Consider the following 16,158-nt stretch of genomic DNA (forward strand, 5'->3'; position numbering starts at 1 on the left):
ACACAGTCCACTAATAAACTAAATTTGGTTGGGTTGGCAACTTCATTTGGAAGGTGGGAAGCCAAGTTGAAGTTTAGATTGCGGAGAAGATAAGAAAATGAAGTTAGAGTAATAATACACATTGTTTGTAAACTCAAAATCCCGAACTCTTTGCATCATATCTTGTTTCCCACAAAATGAATTACCCCAAATTATTGGATCAGATCATGATGAAAAATGATGCTCGATTAATATTATATTTTTTACAAATAAAAGGTATAGACCGTGACTTGAATTGTGGAGGTTAATGTCTATAGAATGCAAGTGGTTCCCTCGATAAGCTATTGAACCCTAAAGAGAAAAACTATTACATTCTTTCGGAGATATATCCCTCTATCAGCTTGAATTCCATTTTCCATTTAGAAATGAGCCCACGTTTGCGAGCCAATCTGCTGCCTAATTCTACTCTCCCATTGTACCAAATGTCGGCATTTCACCAACTCAATTATGTTTTAATTGAATATACATTTTATTTGAATTGAAGAAAAGAAGGATCAAATGGATAGGCATTACCTTTATACATTTCGTATATATGCAGTATATCAGTTAATTTTTCAAAAAAAACTATTTATAAGATTTGTGTAAAAAATTTTGATGTTTTGATTTATTTTATCAAACGAATGTGAATGAGCCTGCGATGATTAAACAAACATGCACAATAAGATGCCAAGATCAAGGTGGCCATGTTACAGGCAGGCCAAAATAAATTGATTACTGATTTATCTTTTTTTTTATTATCCACTATGGTATATTCTTGATGGCAACGACGACGTGGCATCAGTCTCACCAAATTTGGTACAAAAACTTAAATAGATTTGTGGCTAGAGAGGGTGTTAAATCACGCTTAATATAAATAAATGGCATAGAACTTCGTCCTGAGGTAGAAGCATTTCATGCATGCCTCAATCTACAACAGTTGATGAGACCAAAATTATGCAAAAAAACTTCTCGCACACTTTTTTTTCTTGATGAAAGCGCATCAACTTCTTGTTTATCTCAAGAAGTTGCTTGTTCAAGTTTGCCCAAGCTGTTAAAACATGTTCATGCCTCATGAAGGAAACTTCGACCAGAACTGTTCAATAACAATATCTATATTAAGATCCTATTTAAAAACCCAGATATTTAGATAGATGGGCCGAACAAAATATAAGCACCACAAAAATTCTTAAGCTCATCCGATGTAAAATTATTACTCCTCAATGCTCCCTCTCACATATAGAACCTGAAAGATATTCGTGGGCTCCAATATCATGTCGAAATTATATCTAAAAATCCGGACATTTAGATGGATAAATCTAAAATTATGCAAGCACCACGAGTTTTTAACCTAACCAACCCGATGTGAGACTATTATTCCTTGCCACCTCAAAGATTAAATGAACAGAAAAACAGCAAGGCATTCAATGACAAATTATGCACCTAATATGAAAAATACCCTTCCTGATTTGACTGCGCTCACAATTAAACATTCACTATGTAGATTGAGCAAGGAAGCAAGTACCCCCAGCTGACTTCCTGAATAATGTAGGGCCGTAGCTCCAAATTCCAGTTTGAAAAATACAATCTTTTACAGTAATGCCACACATTCCAATCACTACCACAAAATCCATTATATTGATAGCTATACAAGCTAGTCTTCTGGGAGACAATCAACATAAATCTTTTGAACACAGCTAACAACATCCAAACATCCAGCAGATATTCTCATCATAAACAAGAGCACTAAATAAATAAAGCAACATATAGTTGGAGTTCGGATGATAAATCCAAAGTAGTTCAGTATTCCGAGGATATGTAAATGGTTTCAGATAGTTCATAAGCAAATGAATAGTTGAGCAAGTAGTTCTACACTTCCTGGCGAAGGACTTAACCATTTTTCAATGGCTTTATAGATGTCAAATGAGGTAGAAGGTCTACAAGTGCTCCACCAATTTACCAAACTCATATTTTCCCTCATGAATCTGTGAGCATAGTAGAGTTTCACGTTTCAATAACACAAGAAAGAATTGATTCTTCATAGCCCAGGCATCATCTCTACAGCTATAAAAAGTTCGCTGTATAAAACATCTATACCTAATGTCTGAGAGTTATATTTACAATCCAAAGATTGGTAGCAAAAGTAAAATTCACAGATAAACGAATGGAGAGGCATAACAGTCTGTGTCTTTCACCCAATATGCACCAAAGATTCTACACCTTCAAAGCTACATGGTCCTGCCATGTAAGTTTCCTCTTTCCGGCACGGTTCACTCCTTTCCCAACATCTCGACATATCGATAACCTTAGATCATTCGCCGCAAGGTCACCCTCTGTCGAACACTTGTTCAACTTACCAACCTTCAGGGGCTCCCATTGCACTTGAAACTCCTTCATTTCCTCACCATTCTGTAATTAAACAAAAACACATTACGACAATATAATGTATAAAGTATAATACATATGCATATCAATTCAAGTGGTTACCGGTGATGAAACCTGGTTCAAGTCTAATACTGCAGAAGTGCTTGGGACAGCAGCTTCTCTTCCTATGTAACTTCTATCTTTTTGATGGACTTGCTCTTGAGTCACCGGATTTGATGCTCGACCATGGCAAACCACTTGGGCTGGGATTTTGGGAGATTGCTTTTTGAGTCTATATGTGGTTTTTTGCGATGGATTCTTCATTAAGCACCTATATCTTTTCCGCAAGAATCTACATCATCCCAGACAACCAACATGAGTCACTTGTTGTGAATTCAGACCTTACAACGCAATTCATTCCAGTAAAAAGAATTAAGACATTCGCAACCATGGGTCTTACTAACTTTGCGAACTTTAATCTTTTAAAAACTTCCAAAAATTGGCAATAGGAAACAAGGAAAATGGCAACTAGAAAAAGGAATATAAGAAATAGGCGGTACCTGACTTCAGCAAGGAGCTTAAGTTTCTTCTGATGGGCCTTTTGCAATTGCTTCCTCTTTGCTTCAGTTTCCTGTGAAAAGAGGGTACAGCTTATAAAAGTTATGAAGGAAGGAGAGATCCCATGGTAACAATGACCAAAAAGATATCTGGTAACACATTTAAAATAAGACCTTTCAATTGGAAGCCAAAACCCCAATAGGAATGTCTGACACTTTTTAAACTGAAAAATAGAGAAAAATCTTTAGAAATGGGAAAACATAAAGGGCCTTCAGAAAACAACAGAAAATTTGAAAAACCTAACCATAAATGCAAATCAGGAAAGATGTCACGAGAAAAGAAGCAAAACTAAGACAAACCCTGGAACAGAAGGAAGCATCAACAAACCTTAGATCCATCAACGAAGGCCCTACGCTTGTGGAAATCAACAGAGGAAAAGGGGTTAAGGAAAACAATTCAGAAGACAAACTCTAGGTACCTGAAATCCAAGAGAATAAGTAAAACCCATCACAAATCAACCCCAAATTGTTCATTCCCTTAGACCAAGATGAAACCTTAACTACTTAATGTCAAAACAATCATATAATATACACCTCAAAACATTCTAGCTAATCACAATAGCAGAAAGCCTACATCCCCTGAATAATGAAAATAATATCAATATATAACCAAGACAACCTAATAATAATGTCATAAACAGGAAAAGAAACACTAAAGATCCCTGGAATAAGTGATTATCAGAAAAACCCCATATCACAAGATACCCAAAACATTTGTTTCCAACACCAAAACAAAACCCCAAATCAATTCAATCGGATACAGCATCTATCCAGCAAAACTGAACACAGGAAGACGATGAAAAGCCCAAAGCTCTCACCTTTAGCAACTCCTCGTAGTCCTGCAACAGGCTCTGGTGCCTGAACCACGCCCTGGCATCTTCCCCAACCAAATAAGAGGCCGAGGACGGAGAGGACTCCATGGCTACCCTCCTCCCCTTCTTCATCACCATCACCAACTCTCCCAGAGACAAAAAAACAGGGGGGGAGGAGGAGAGGGGGGGAGGGGGGAGGAGGAAAGATAAGATAACCACAGAAGGAAGGGAGAAGGCAAAAAGGCACCGACTTGCGATGAAATAAAGAGAGGAGAGGAGAGAAAGAGATTGAGAGAGAAAGAAGGGCAGGGGAGGGAGGTTCCTTGCCCTGTTCTCCGTGTCTGACCGCGACCAAAAGGGAGCAAAGGCCCCATATAAAACGGGAACAGGAGCTGGCTACTGAGTCTTCCCCTTGATGGAAGGGAGGTGGAGAGTTTCCTGGCCTGAAGAGGGGCAATTTGGGAAGTTTGGGACAGTAGTTTTGTTTTGGGTGGAGAGAAAGAGAGAGAGGGGGGAATTGGTTGGCTTGACACACATGTCTGAAGCCACCCTTATCTTTCATCCCTTCTCCTTTTTGGTTTTGGTCTCGGTTTTTCTTTCCTCACATTACTCCTGTTCCAGCTGGGCCATCAGGAAGAAAGATAGGGGGATTGGAGATGGGCTTCTTGGAGGGTGGAGATTCTTTTAATTTTCTCCTCTCTGTTTCTTCTCCCCTCTTGGGTGGTAGAGAGAGAAAAGGAGGGAGTGGGGGGGTTGAATGGCTGCTGTGCTGTGATGTTGCAGTTGCTGCTTGGGTACTCACTTGAAGGGGAGATGGTGGGATGGGACTTTTATTAATTAGATGGAGTGAGTTTTCCATAATGCCCTTACTTTCTCTTATAGAGAGGTCACTTTCTGGACAAATTCTTTCCCTTAACTTGACCATGAAATGCCATGGGATAACCCTTTCCTATTCTGCTCTTGCTTGACATGGTAAAGTTCTACCTTCCTCCCACCTTCCCATATTACATCTTTGTGTGCTCTAATGCTTTAAACTCATGGATTTGAGTAAATTATGATGTTATATTTGCTGCCAGAATAGATGTTAGCAATTGGAATTGAAGGAAGGATTTTAAATGGCAAAATAAAATAAATTGTTTCTGTGACTGCTAACCATCTCAAAACTTGGTAAGTCAGGTTGTGCCATTTTTATCTCACCAATTTCTTCTTAGATGCATCAACTCATAAACTGACAGGATCATTTTGGGAGGGACCATTTCAAAGACAGAGACAAGAGGGAGGTGGTGGTTGTGGCAGCCACACCAAAACAAGGAGAGGACATGGTGAGAACAATCCCCATGACAAGTTGTTCCCTTCCTATTCCAAGGATGACCAGGGGTGTATTGGGAACAACGCTCCAAGGGAGGAGTTGTTGGAGGAGGGAGGGGGAATAAGTCCACCTCAGACCTCAGTGCTAGGGGAAAGGAAAGGCCTTGGAGGCAGGCCAGGCCAGAGAGGCCTCTGGGGACCTCATCTTTAAAGGTGATGGATGAGCTGCCATGGGTCTCCTGTTTTTCTTTCCATATAGATGAATATTTACATATCAAATCACTTCCACAAAGCCAAATTATATTCTACACCATATATACCGATATACCGTGCATCACGCCAATCATATCATCTCATCCCTATAAGCCAATTGCTAAGATGCGTGCATAAAAACTTGGGACCTGCAATAATGAGATAACCTAATTGGTATAGTGCAAAGCCACGTGGTGCACACAATGCAAGATATAATTTCTCATTTGATAGAGAAAAGTAATTAACTTAGCCACTTTAGTAGTAAAATATCTAGAACATGAGAAGTCCTGCTAAGCTATTGTAGATTGAATTCAGCCTTATGAAGTATTGTGCTTTCTCGAGAGGTTAATAGAAATCAAGATGGCACAATTATGCAATTTCCTGCCTATATATTTTTTAGAGGCATCCAAGAGATCCGCAGAGTAATCATTAGATTAAGTCAAACTTTGATGGATAAATTAAAAAGAGATTTTATTGGTGGGGGCCAAGTTCGCAATCAAATATCACTATGGACATATTTTAGGTACAACACTATATTATGTTAGCAAAATCAACATTACCTATGGCGAAGCATAGGTTGGTTGGTAAGATGTGCAGTGGCTCTACTCTAATGATTGTGAATGATTAGAGATAGCAATACTTAATTATTTAACTGGTTTAACTTATTTCAACTTCTCGTAGATCGAGCTAAATTACTAATTTAATAAAATGGTCGGATTTGGATCTAGATTTTGACCAATTTTTAATCCATCATATATCCAACCTGATCCATTTCTTGTCCAACCTAACCCGCTTGCCACTCCTATATATGATAAACTATAGTATATTGAATATCCAATTGTGATGTTGAAGCAATTTTTTTGTATAGTTGTTTTGGAAGCCTTTAATAAAAAGAAGAAAAAAAGAGAGAGGAAAGCATGCATTATATAAGAGATAAGAGATCAAGGATATGATGATGGAGAACTTTAACTTTCTAATGTTTAAGAATTAAAGAAAAGAGGGAATGAAACAAGGCTTTTGGTTGTCCGTACCATGACGCTGTCCCATTTTATTTCTCCTGCATACATGACTTTGTACCTTTCACGCAGACAGACACCATGTATTTATAACAATGGTCCCATGCCATAAAGGAATTGAACCATGAGCTTTTGACATCACTGTGATATCGTGTGACCAACTCTTTAAACACTGCATGGTTGATTTCATACTCTAAAACTATTTAACAAATTCAGGGGATCTCCAAACCAAGAAGCTTGCCACCATTAGAAATGGAGCTTATGGACATCACCTGACTTTTAGGACCAACTTAATGCACCATGGTGTCACACCATCATGTTGTTGCATGGTGTCACATCCAATATGCAAGAAGAAATTGGATGCCATGTTACATTCTATACCATGAGAAACAGGGAGAGCTCCACCTAGTGGGTCTACCATAACAACGGGGGTTGCGTAGTGCAAAACAAGCGGTAAGTATCATTTCAGACTTGGTGCTTTTTTTTGTTTGGCCCCAGAATTAATTCTACTAAAAAAGACAGGTCATAAAGCAGGGGGCGGAGGGATAACCAACAATTACAAATAATAATCGAGCCGAGTCAAATCGGTTTAAATACAAAATAGATCAAAAATTTAAATCCGTCCTGATTATTAAATAAATTAAAAATTTAGATACGATGCATTTAGAATGTAGTTAATAGACAGGACCGTAGTATTCGAAAAATTCTAAGTTCACTCAAATTAATGGCCTTCCAAATTAACCTTTGTTCGCCTTGCCTCAACCACCTCTCCCGTCAACTGAATTAATCTCCCTTGATGCTGTCTAGGGAATGAACTCAAGAAACTAGGATTGACAATGATAATAATCCAGCATTTAAAACTTCCAAATGAAAGAAAACATATCCTTCAAGTTCCTGACAACCAAATAGAACCAGAGGAGTTCTTTTATCTGTAGTTGAACACAGATTCATGAGTTATCTGTACAACAAAAGTCTAGCAAATTCTGTGTGCTGAAATCTTTAGCCAGAATATAACATTAGAATTGATGGCTTCGTCTGGCATATGGACAAAATAAAATTCGACAAAGAAGTTGAGACCTGTAAACAGAAAATGCTATCATGAGGTGCCCTTTGTTGCCTGATTGTGGATGAAATCTTTCAGGTAGCTGACCAGTTCCTGATGCACAATAAAATAGTGTTACAAAAGAATATGTTAAAACATGTAAGAGGATGAATACGCAGGTAATGGCAATACTATTATACATACATGAAACTTAAAATGTAAGGCAATTGCCCCGGGAGGGGAGTGGTATGGCATACAAACAAGGAATTCAGACTTATATCTATGTCACACCAAGCAGTTGCATTGGCTCCATATGCAAGATAAGAATCATATAGGGGCCATATGCAAATACCTATTGTCAGTGGGTTAAGCAGCAACAACCTTTAAAGAACACGCAACCGCTGAAGGGACCATCCAAGAAGAGAATCAGTATAACAACATAATTGAATTTCTAAAGAAACATAAGCTGAGGGCCCACATTAAATAACCAAATGGAAATGATCTTCCGGACTACTCGAACTTAAATTAAAGAATATTGCATTTCACAAGGCCCATGCCCATTATAGGTTGCACAATTGCTACTTTGACATTTTAATAATAATAGAAAACATGATGACACAGCGAGGTTCAAGAGGCTGTACTTTAGGTGAAGATCATAGACCATGCCCTTCACTGCATAAAACATTTCCCTTGTAATATGCACGACCACAAACTGTGGTAATGTAATAATCAGTAAAATAATTTCGACGAATAACAGCTGAAAGTTGACATGTATACCAAATTATATCAACAATGTCAATACAGTGCCAAGGCAATGGAAGTTGATGTTAGGTTGACTAACAATCGCAAAAAGCACATCAAATTATGAACTGGTTCAAAGTCAACATTCAATGAGGATCTGTAAAGGTGGACCCTACATAGTTGGGACAAGGCTCCATTGATATGGTTATGGATTGAATTTTGTTTTTCATGTTTTTGAACTAATCCTAAAATGCAAATTAGGATGGCTTTATGAGTCCGTTAGTAAGCATTTAGTTTTAGGCTTGGATATAAGATGGCCAAGAATTTGTTTTGAGTATAAAAGCAGAATTCTCAAGTTATGCAAGTCCTGTTTTAAATTGAATTAGTTTTTAAAATGTCAGCATTTGGCTATAGGTTGGGTTTGGAATAAGGGCCTCTAGAATAAGGCTTTAGAGTATAGCTTAGAGCAATTATGAAGGCCTCATATGGGTTTCTAACTTTTGTATGTTGAATATCTCATTTATCATAGGAGATATTGATTATCCCCCTTGCATTTTCTTTGCCTTGATTCTTATCTCTTCCCCTTTAAATGACTTGCTGTTTGTATCTTCTCTTCTTCACATTTAATACCAAGCAAAAAAAACTAAAATTTCTACTTCTTTAACATATTTGTGAATACATATGTACAACCTAAAAAGATCTTTGAGGTGCCACATAAGATCTAAGCATACCTCTTTCTTTAGTTTATTGCACTGACTCCAACACCACCTTCCTTTACCCATTGATGCAAATTAAGAAGAGAAGCTGGAATATTGAAACTTAATATGAAAGAATTTGTTTCATGGCTAAATTTTTCCTAATTAATCACCAGCCTTTGATGTGAACAATTCAAAAAAAATAAAAAAAAAAATCGGCATTGCCGTATGTCTTTGAAGTCTACTTCTACAAAAGCATATGCATTGCAAACTTCTTTTGTAAGGAAATTGTTTGCTTATTTAAAAAGCCCATAATTAATCTATCATTGGAAAACCAAAAGACAAGGATAATTATTAACATAAGCAAATGACCTTATCCTATCATAACATGTTATTAGATTTATCCATGTTACTAAACTGGCTGTCATCCAAGGCAAAGTTTTGTGACATAAAAAGAAAAAAACTCCAGCTAATTTCCGACTAACCCCACCCAGCACTTCTTTGGTCCCTTTCTCTGCTTCGAAGTCGTTTCTTAGGGGTCTGTCCTTTTAAATTTTGGACAGAACCCTACCAATCTAAATTCCAAACAGTTTTTCCTTCCCTTATTCTTCAGTGATTCCACTTTAAACCTTCTCTAAAGCAAATAAATCTAACTCTTCTACTCTCGAATCTACCTATCAAAATAGGCAAGAAGAGAGCACATCTTGCTGCATGAGCAGAAAACTAATAGAGAGGCAGAATGTATGCAGGAAATAAACTCTTAAAAAGCAGCACTAACAGCCACTATGTTGGTGTCTGTTGACAAGATCGTTATTATTGAATATACTAAAATGGAAGAATAGTAATAAGGGATATGATATAGAATAATAGAAGTTTTGATCGAATCATAATAAACATATCGCTAGGAGCATAAAAAAATCAAAAGCATAGGGAAGCAGGAGTTGATGTAGGATCAAGTTTCTGGGTGGGTGGAAACACTTAGGTTATGGTATGTGCAAATTAAACCCTACTAAGCTGTTGCAGTGATATTGCAGGGGAAGTACTTTAAAGGCATTCATGACTCGATGCACATAGCACAGAGGCTCATGAAAGCCGTATGCAGAGGGGACTAGTGCTCAAGGAGAAAGGCCTTGCACCAAAAGAAGATGAGGGGCCTTTGTATCCATCCTTTTTAATTTTATTTAGTTTAAGTTTAATTACAGATGCATCTTACTTCCCACTGTCCTTTTTGTCTATTTGACATTAAAATCCATATAATAGAAAGTTCTTAAGATTGTCTATATAATTTTCTTTTAAATTCTAAGGGTAACTGATATTCATGCGTCTACTACATCTGCCTTGAGTTAGCCATACTTGAAACATCACCGATCTCTCCTCCTCCTGTATAAAGAAAAAATCATGGCAACAAAAATGACTTGTTCAGCACTCTCTTGCCTCTAAATTTTACTACATTCTCATACCACCTATATTCTTACGTAACTCCTAAGTAGATGTCAGCTTACCAATCTAAGATCTCTTCCCTCCTCATCTCACTTTTTTGGAAGGAAAAAAGCCCTTCCAGTTTTCTATCAGAACATTTCCGAATTGATGAAGAAACATGCATAAGTCATTCCATGTAGTTTCCAAACTTCCAACGAATAATCGAAGGATGATCCATCTTTGCTTATTCTTCAGGCACAAAGCCCTTTCTTCCTGAAACCCTACTTACATGATTTTTTTTTTGACCACCCTATTCTGTAGATTAAAAGTGTCATGTTTGGTTTCAACATTACTTTGTTCAATTATATGCTTTCTCTCCATTCTTATGAGTTCTGAATACAAGATTTTTATCCACTCATTAATCATTTTCATATTTTCTATTTATTAGATATAGTCGAACTTTTTATTGCTTATAATAGAATAAGTGACGCATATGAACATTGCTTGGTCGTAATGCCATCCCTCAGTGGATAGCTTATAGAGGTATGCAAATCAACCGAACTTGAAGAATGAACAAGAAAGCCCGATGCAATCTACTTCTTTAAGTAGGGGTAGTGCCAGAACTTCAAATACAAATCAAAATTGTGCTCAATGTGATTTAGGTTGTGCGCTTAAACATATATTGAAATGAGATGATGCCTATGATTTTTATATATGATGTAACAGTTATTGTAACTTAGTAATTTTCTGGGTTTCCAATAATAGAAGGTTGAAAATTGGGCAACTGAGCAAATTGTCATTTTTCCCTTTTTGTTACTTGAAAACAAAATTCTATTTACTACGAAGAAGCATATAACAGGTCTAAGAACATTCCAACACGCCCAAATAACAATAAAAACAAAAACTTCTCTCTTCGAGAAAAGAAGAAACACCATTGCAATAGTTATGATGTCAATTGCATGAAGAGAGAAACCAACACTCATATGAAAAATCAAATGGACTCTCTTTATGCTAAAGCTTAAATCTCCTTGCAGCCAAAAATGCCAATATGCGTATAGAGTTTGAACCCTTCAATGTAATTTTCTTTTTTTTTGAGAAAAAGAAAAGGACCTTTCCATTTTTGTTCATTGTGCATGTTACTCCAAATTTGTTAACTGCCATCCCTATAGACTTTTTTCTTAATATAAACATCCCTTTTGGTTTAGCTTTTGCTTTCATTCCTCATCAAAAGATGAAATAAAAAGAACATATCAAGGAAAAAGTAACAATGCATTTATGACATGGTTATAGCTATAAAAACAACTGGAATGCATTGGACGTGTAAATTACTTGATCCTATTAAAGATTACCTCATTTGGCATATTTATTAATGCTTTGTGTCTCTTCTCAGATATTTAACCATTATATGAAATTTTGATTATTTATTCTTCTCTTTCATTTTCCACAGATGAAAGATAATTTTTCACCAGCTGGGGTGGACTGGGAGTACACTTACTGATCGAGCGCAGGGAGATACTTTCGACCAAATTGGCAGCCAGGTTTCTCCTAGAGCTGGTGAGTTTATGGGGCGCTCTGATGAGAGCGAAATATAGTGACTCAGCATCCCAGGACGCCATGCGCGCTAGACCAGGAGCACCTTTCATATGGCGGGAGATTTGTGTGCGTGCCCCGAGAGTGCTACCGGCGATCGGATGGAAGATCAGGGATGGCCGGACAGTCAGAATTCTGGAAGATAGTTGGAGGGCTGGCCGGCCACAGGTAGTTGGAGGGCTGAAGTGTATGCGAGCTCTTCGTCAGAGGAGAGCAGAGCTGGGACGAGTATCTCATCGGGCGCGTGCTTGAGGAGCAGCTGGCCGAGCGAGTTTTAGCTGTACCCATCCCAGAGGGAGTGACAGCTGACAGGAGAGTGTGGAGCATGACTGGGTCGCCGGTGGTGAGGGCTCGAGACTGGTCCCAGGGCCCTCGACTCGACAGATGGAGAGCATATGGATCTGGAGATTGCGCATTCATCCTCGAGTTGCCCTATTTCTCTAGAAGATGGCCTGGAGATGCTTGTCCTACCAGAGCTGTGCTGGGGAGGCAGGGTGTGAGGGTCCCTGCAACCTGTGTGACTTGTCCGAATATGGAGGAGACCATCTTCCACGCCCTCATTGACTACCCACGGGCTAGTCAGATTTGGCGCTATGCTTCAGGCTAGCCGGATCAGTGGCAAAGGTGGTCGTCTATCGAGAAGTTCCTACGATCCCTGGAGGCCTCGGCATGGGGATCTGTGTTGGAGAAGAGAGAAACTCGTGCTACCTATCTGGCCTACCAGTGTTGGCTAGATAGAAATGCCCGAGTCTTCGAGGGCGTCAGCCCTTACCCAAGGGTGAGGGCGGTTAGAGCCTTTATGCATGCGACAGAGATCACCGGCGTTGTAGAGGCATTATCTGAGTTGGCTAGGGACATTTGGGGCCCCCATTCTGTTCATACAATGTCCAGGACAATACTCATCTCCTAAGTGCCCCCGCCTCTGGCTTCCTCAAGGTGAACTTCGACAGCAGCATGGCTGATGAGGAAAGATGCAATGGTGTGGGGTTCGCCATCCGAGACCACGATGCTAGATTAGTTGCGACGGAGGGCTGGCGGACCTTTGACTCGTCAGTAGTGTATGCCGAGCTTAGAGCAGCCTGGGAGGGTATCTACTATACAAGGCAGACGCTGGCTGGGGACCGTATTATTCTTGATGGCAATTCAGCCACGGTAGTTGAGTAGATCCGGAGATGGGGACGCACAACTGAGGACCGGCCATTGATCCATGAGATTCGCAGATTGATGGAGGAGTGCGAGTCCCACCAGGCCTCACACGTGTATAGGGAGGCAAATGGGACTGCCGACTAGGTGGCTTCCTATGCGGCCTATCCAGTGGTTTCGTCTGGGTGGATAGTGGGTCTGTGCCAGGGTCTTTACGTAGTTTTCTATTTTCTGATTTTGTTGGTCGTATTCACACCCGTAGTATGTGAGCCGCCATTGTACAAAAAAGAAATAATAATTTTTTTATCTGAAATGGAAAGATTCCAGTGCTATGTACAACTGGCACCATTATTTTGGACAGAAAAGTACTCCAGCTGAGCATACCTGTAAGCCTATTATTACCTGGACAGGAAGGGGAGGCTGCCAGTACCCCAAAAAAAGAAAGAAATTTATGAGGGGTTAGGGGGCCACCAATAAAGCCCTATAAGGTGTTTCATGGATTTTTGGGGGAATTGTGGCTCCGTTGCATCGTCGCACTCGCTACCTGTTCCACCCCACCCCACCCCTTTTTTCTTTTCCTACGATTCCATACCCAGGGATCTGCCTCTATTCTCAGGAGCACATTAGAAAGTCGATAGACTTCTATTACTTTATTGCAAGTAGGCAGATAACAAGAAACATATCATATAAAATATCAGGGTTTCTAGTAATAGTTATCTAGAGTACTATTTCCAGTACTCTCTCACATTTGATACCTTTTGTGAGAGAAAGATATGAAGTGGTTCACTCTTTTGCATCTAAAACTTCTGTGTTTATTATGGGAATCAGTTGGTGAAGCCATGGTTCTGTCTGTCAGTGTGGGTAATGGAATCCAAAATATGGACTCAAGTACAATCCAGTGATTGCTGAATCTAATTCCAATCATAAATATAGTTGTTCTTTAATGCTTGCCGCTTGTCCTCTTATCGCTACCTTTTTTGATCAATTACTTCATTCGTGCACTCAAGCACCACATCTTCAACTATTTAGTTTTTGCTAACACTTAATATGGCTGGCGATGTCTTAATACAAAGTCATAACATGAAGAAAACAATATTTACGTTTATGACCAGATATACATAATTTTTGGCAAACTTTTAGTTCAACGGGCTTCCACTTTTTCATAGAATCCCGGATTAAATAAACCAAAGCAAAAGGTCACAACTAAGTATTAATGATTTATTTGAAAGATAATTGAGTCCACGTCCGAAGCTGATTTTTTCATGCTTTCCTTCAGAATAAAACAAAATTCTGAAAATTTCCTCATCCTAAGCTTGTGTCAGATATGTTCTATGGGCACTCGTCTTATCTAGACAGACAAATATCAATTTCAACATGAATTTTCATGCATTTCGGTTGTACAGAGAAGTCGACAGAGTTGATTGTCTCTGATATCTTGTAAACTGTAATTATGTAAGAAAAAACTTAAATTCAAAATATATCAAAGTGCAGAAATGTCAAATAATGGTAAAGTTATAAACTACTCAGATGGGAACAGAGTGAAAGATTCCCTCCCCACATTTTTTAGAAGCCTCTAAATAAACGGAACAGCAAAACAGCAAAATCGCACTATGGTGGTCATATAACGCTCATTAAATGACAAGTATAAATAGAACAAAAGATGATTTGGCAATAAACCTATTAGCAAAAAATATATATTACATCTTGCCCATTTAACAAAAAATATCCATGCAAGAATGCAACTTATGCAAGAACTATCACACTAGATTTTGTCTCTCAGCATAGAGTAATTACCTTCACGATTTTTTTTATGAGCACAGAAAAATAAGGATGATAAGCTAATTGTGACAGCCCTGACCAACTACGACAAATGACGTAGCACGCACATATCAATTCCCAAATCCAAATATACCTGAAAAGGCAAGTCATGTCGGAGCAATATCTATTCATCATCTTCATCTGAGATGTTCTGCAGAGGTCCCTTCACCCCACAATCACTAGAGCTGAGAAGCTCACGTGCTGCTTTCTCGAGAAATTCTTGAGCAGCAGCACGTGCAGATGGTTTTTCAGGTGACTGATATTTCCTCTTCTTCTTTGCCCTATGCTTCTCGGAAGCCCTACTCCCGACACCATCCCCTCGACTAATGTCCTGCAGACTTTTTCTCTGTTCTGAAACATGCAAATGCCTCCTAAATTAGCAGAAAATCTAAAAACGTGTTTCCAATTAGGAAGATGAAAAATCAATTCATTCACCTACCTGGAGTCAAATCCGGTAATGAATGCCCAATGAAACGGGTTGCCGCCTGATAATTCAACTTAGTCGAAGGCCGCAATGGTGCTATCGTTTTATTTATACAAAAAATGATTTAATAAATATGAGAAGGAATTATGTCAATACATGTAAAGCTACATGAAGATAACAATGCGAAGCAAGGATTCAAAACACAGAGCAACATGCCAACCGAAAACATCAGATATAACTAAAGGGTATCCTAAATACCTTTGCTCCAGTCATCAAACCGCTCTAATTTCTCTTCGTACAAGCTCAATCTGTCCTGCAATCAAAACTCAGATTGAAAAACCGTCACAACCAACCAACCAACATTGCTTTTGTCCATCGACTCACTCACAAGATCAAAACTTTGCTAAAAACTAACAAGAAAAAAGAAAGAAATCTTACAAATTCTTTACTGACGGGGTGATCATCGGGGTGAATTCCGCTGCATCTCAACCGCACTGCTCAAATAAATTGCAAGCAAAGATAATCACATAGAAGGAAATAGAAAGAGAAAACGATAGTATTCAGGAATCGGAAGCGAGAGGAGATCACCCGCGAAGAGGGTGGAGGCGGCCTTGGCGAGAAGGAGGAAGGCACGGGCGCGGTGAAGAGGGGGCAGCTCAGCGAGGACGTCGGGTTCGGCCATGGAGAGGAACTGGAGGAGATTGGCGCTCAGCTCCTCCGTGGAGGCTAGGGTTTCTCTCAGGGAATCCATGGCGGCTCTCGGGACCACGCTCGCCGCTGTCTCCCCTCCTTCCCCGCCCGCCATTCTTTCTTTCTCCAGCCGAGAAGGGAGACAAAGACCCCGCGGAAGAAACCGAGAGAGGAGGAGAGAGAGGTTGCAAAAATGATCGAGCTTTCAGACC

At 39.2% G+C, this 16,158-nt stretch overlaps 2 protein-coding genes across 6 annotated transcripts; both read right to left on the reverse strand.

The window, feature by feature from the left end:
- Window positions 1-2,017: 2,017 nt before the first annotated feature.
- Window positions 2,018-4,612, reverse strand: LOC103722143 (uncharacterized). 4 transcript variants are annotated; one of them, XR_005513784.2, is made up of 6 exons: window positions 3,815-4,612; window positions 3,325-3,415; window positions 3,111-3,160; window positions 2,940-3,010; window positions 2,503-2,731; window positions 2,018-2,424 (listed from the first exon to the last, which is right to left on the reverse strand). XR_005513784.2 is itself a non-coding variant. In XM_008812598.5 (4 exons), exons 1-4 carry the CDS (start codon window positions 3,944-3,946, stop codon window positions 2,230-2,232), a joined length of 627 nt encoding a protein of 208 aa, XP_008810820.3. In that variant the 5' UTR covers window positions 3,947-4,376; the 3' UTR covers window positions 2,018-2,229. The 4 variants fall into 4 exon arrangements, 2 of the variants coding, with proteins under 2 accessions (XP_008810820.3, XP_026666422.2); XR_005513785.2 differs by lacking the exon at window positions 3,111-3,160; XM_008812598.5 differs by lacking the exons at window positions 3,111-3,160; window positions 3,325-3,415 and having other exon boundaries at window positions 3,815-4,376.
- Window positions 4,613-7,214: 2,602 nt separating this feature from the next.
- Window positions 7,215-16,158, reverse strand: LOC103722158 (Sas10/Utp3/C1D family). 2 transcript variants are annotated; one of them, XR_606427.5, is made up of 7 exons: window positions 15,845-16,158; window positions 15,695-15,750; window positions 15,515-15,569; window positions 15,272-15,352; window positions 14,927-15,183; window positions 7,779-7,827; window positions 7,215-7,540 (listed from the first exon to the last, which is right to left on the reverse strand). XR_606427.5 is itself a non-coding variant. In XM_008812610.4 (6 exons), exons 1-5 carry the CDS (start codon window positions 16,059-16,061, stop codon window positions 14,957-14,959), a joined length of 636 nt encoding a protein of 211 aa, XP_008810832.1. In that variant the 5' UTR covers window positions 16,062-16,157; the 3' UTR covers window positions 7,215-7,540; window positions 14,927-14,956. The 2 variants fall into 2 exon arrangements, 1 of the variants encoding a protein (XP_008810832.1); XM_008812610.4 differs by lacking the exon at window positions 7,779-7,827 and having other exon boundaries at window positions 15,845-16,157.

This window comes from Phoenix dactylifera, chromosome 2 (genome assembly GCF_051530095.1).
Source record: "Phoenix dactylifera cultivar Ajwa chromosome 2, Ajwa_hap1_PhDact_Kaust_v1.1, whole genome shotgun sequence".
Classification (NCBI taxonomy): domain Eukaryota; kingdom Viridiplantae; phylum Streptophyta; class Magnoliopsida; order Arecales; family Arecaceae; genus Phoenix; species Phoenix dactylifera.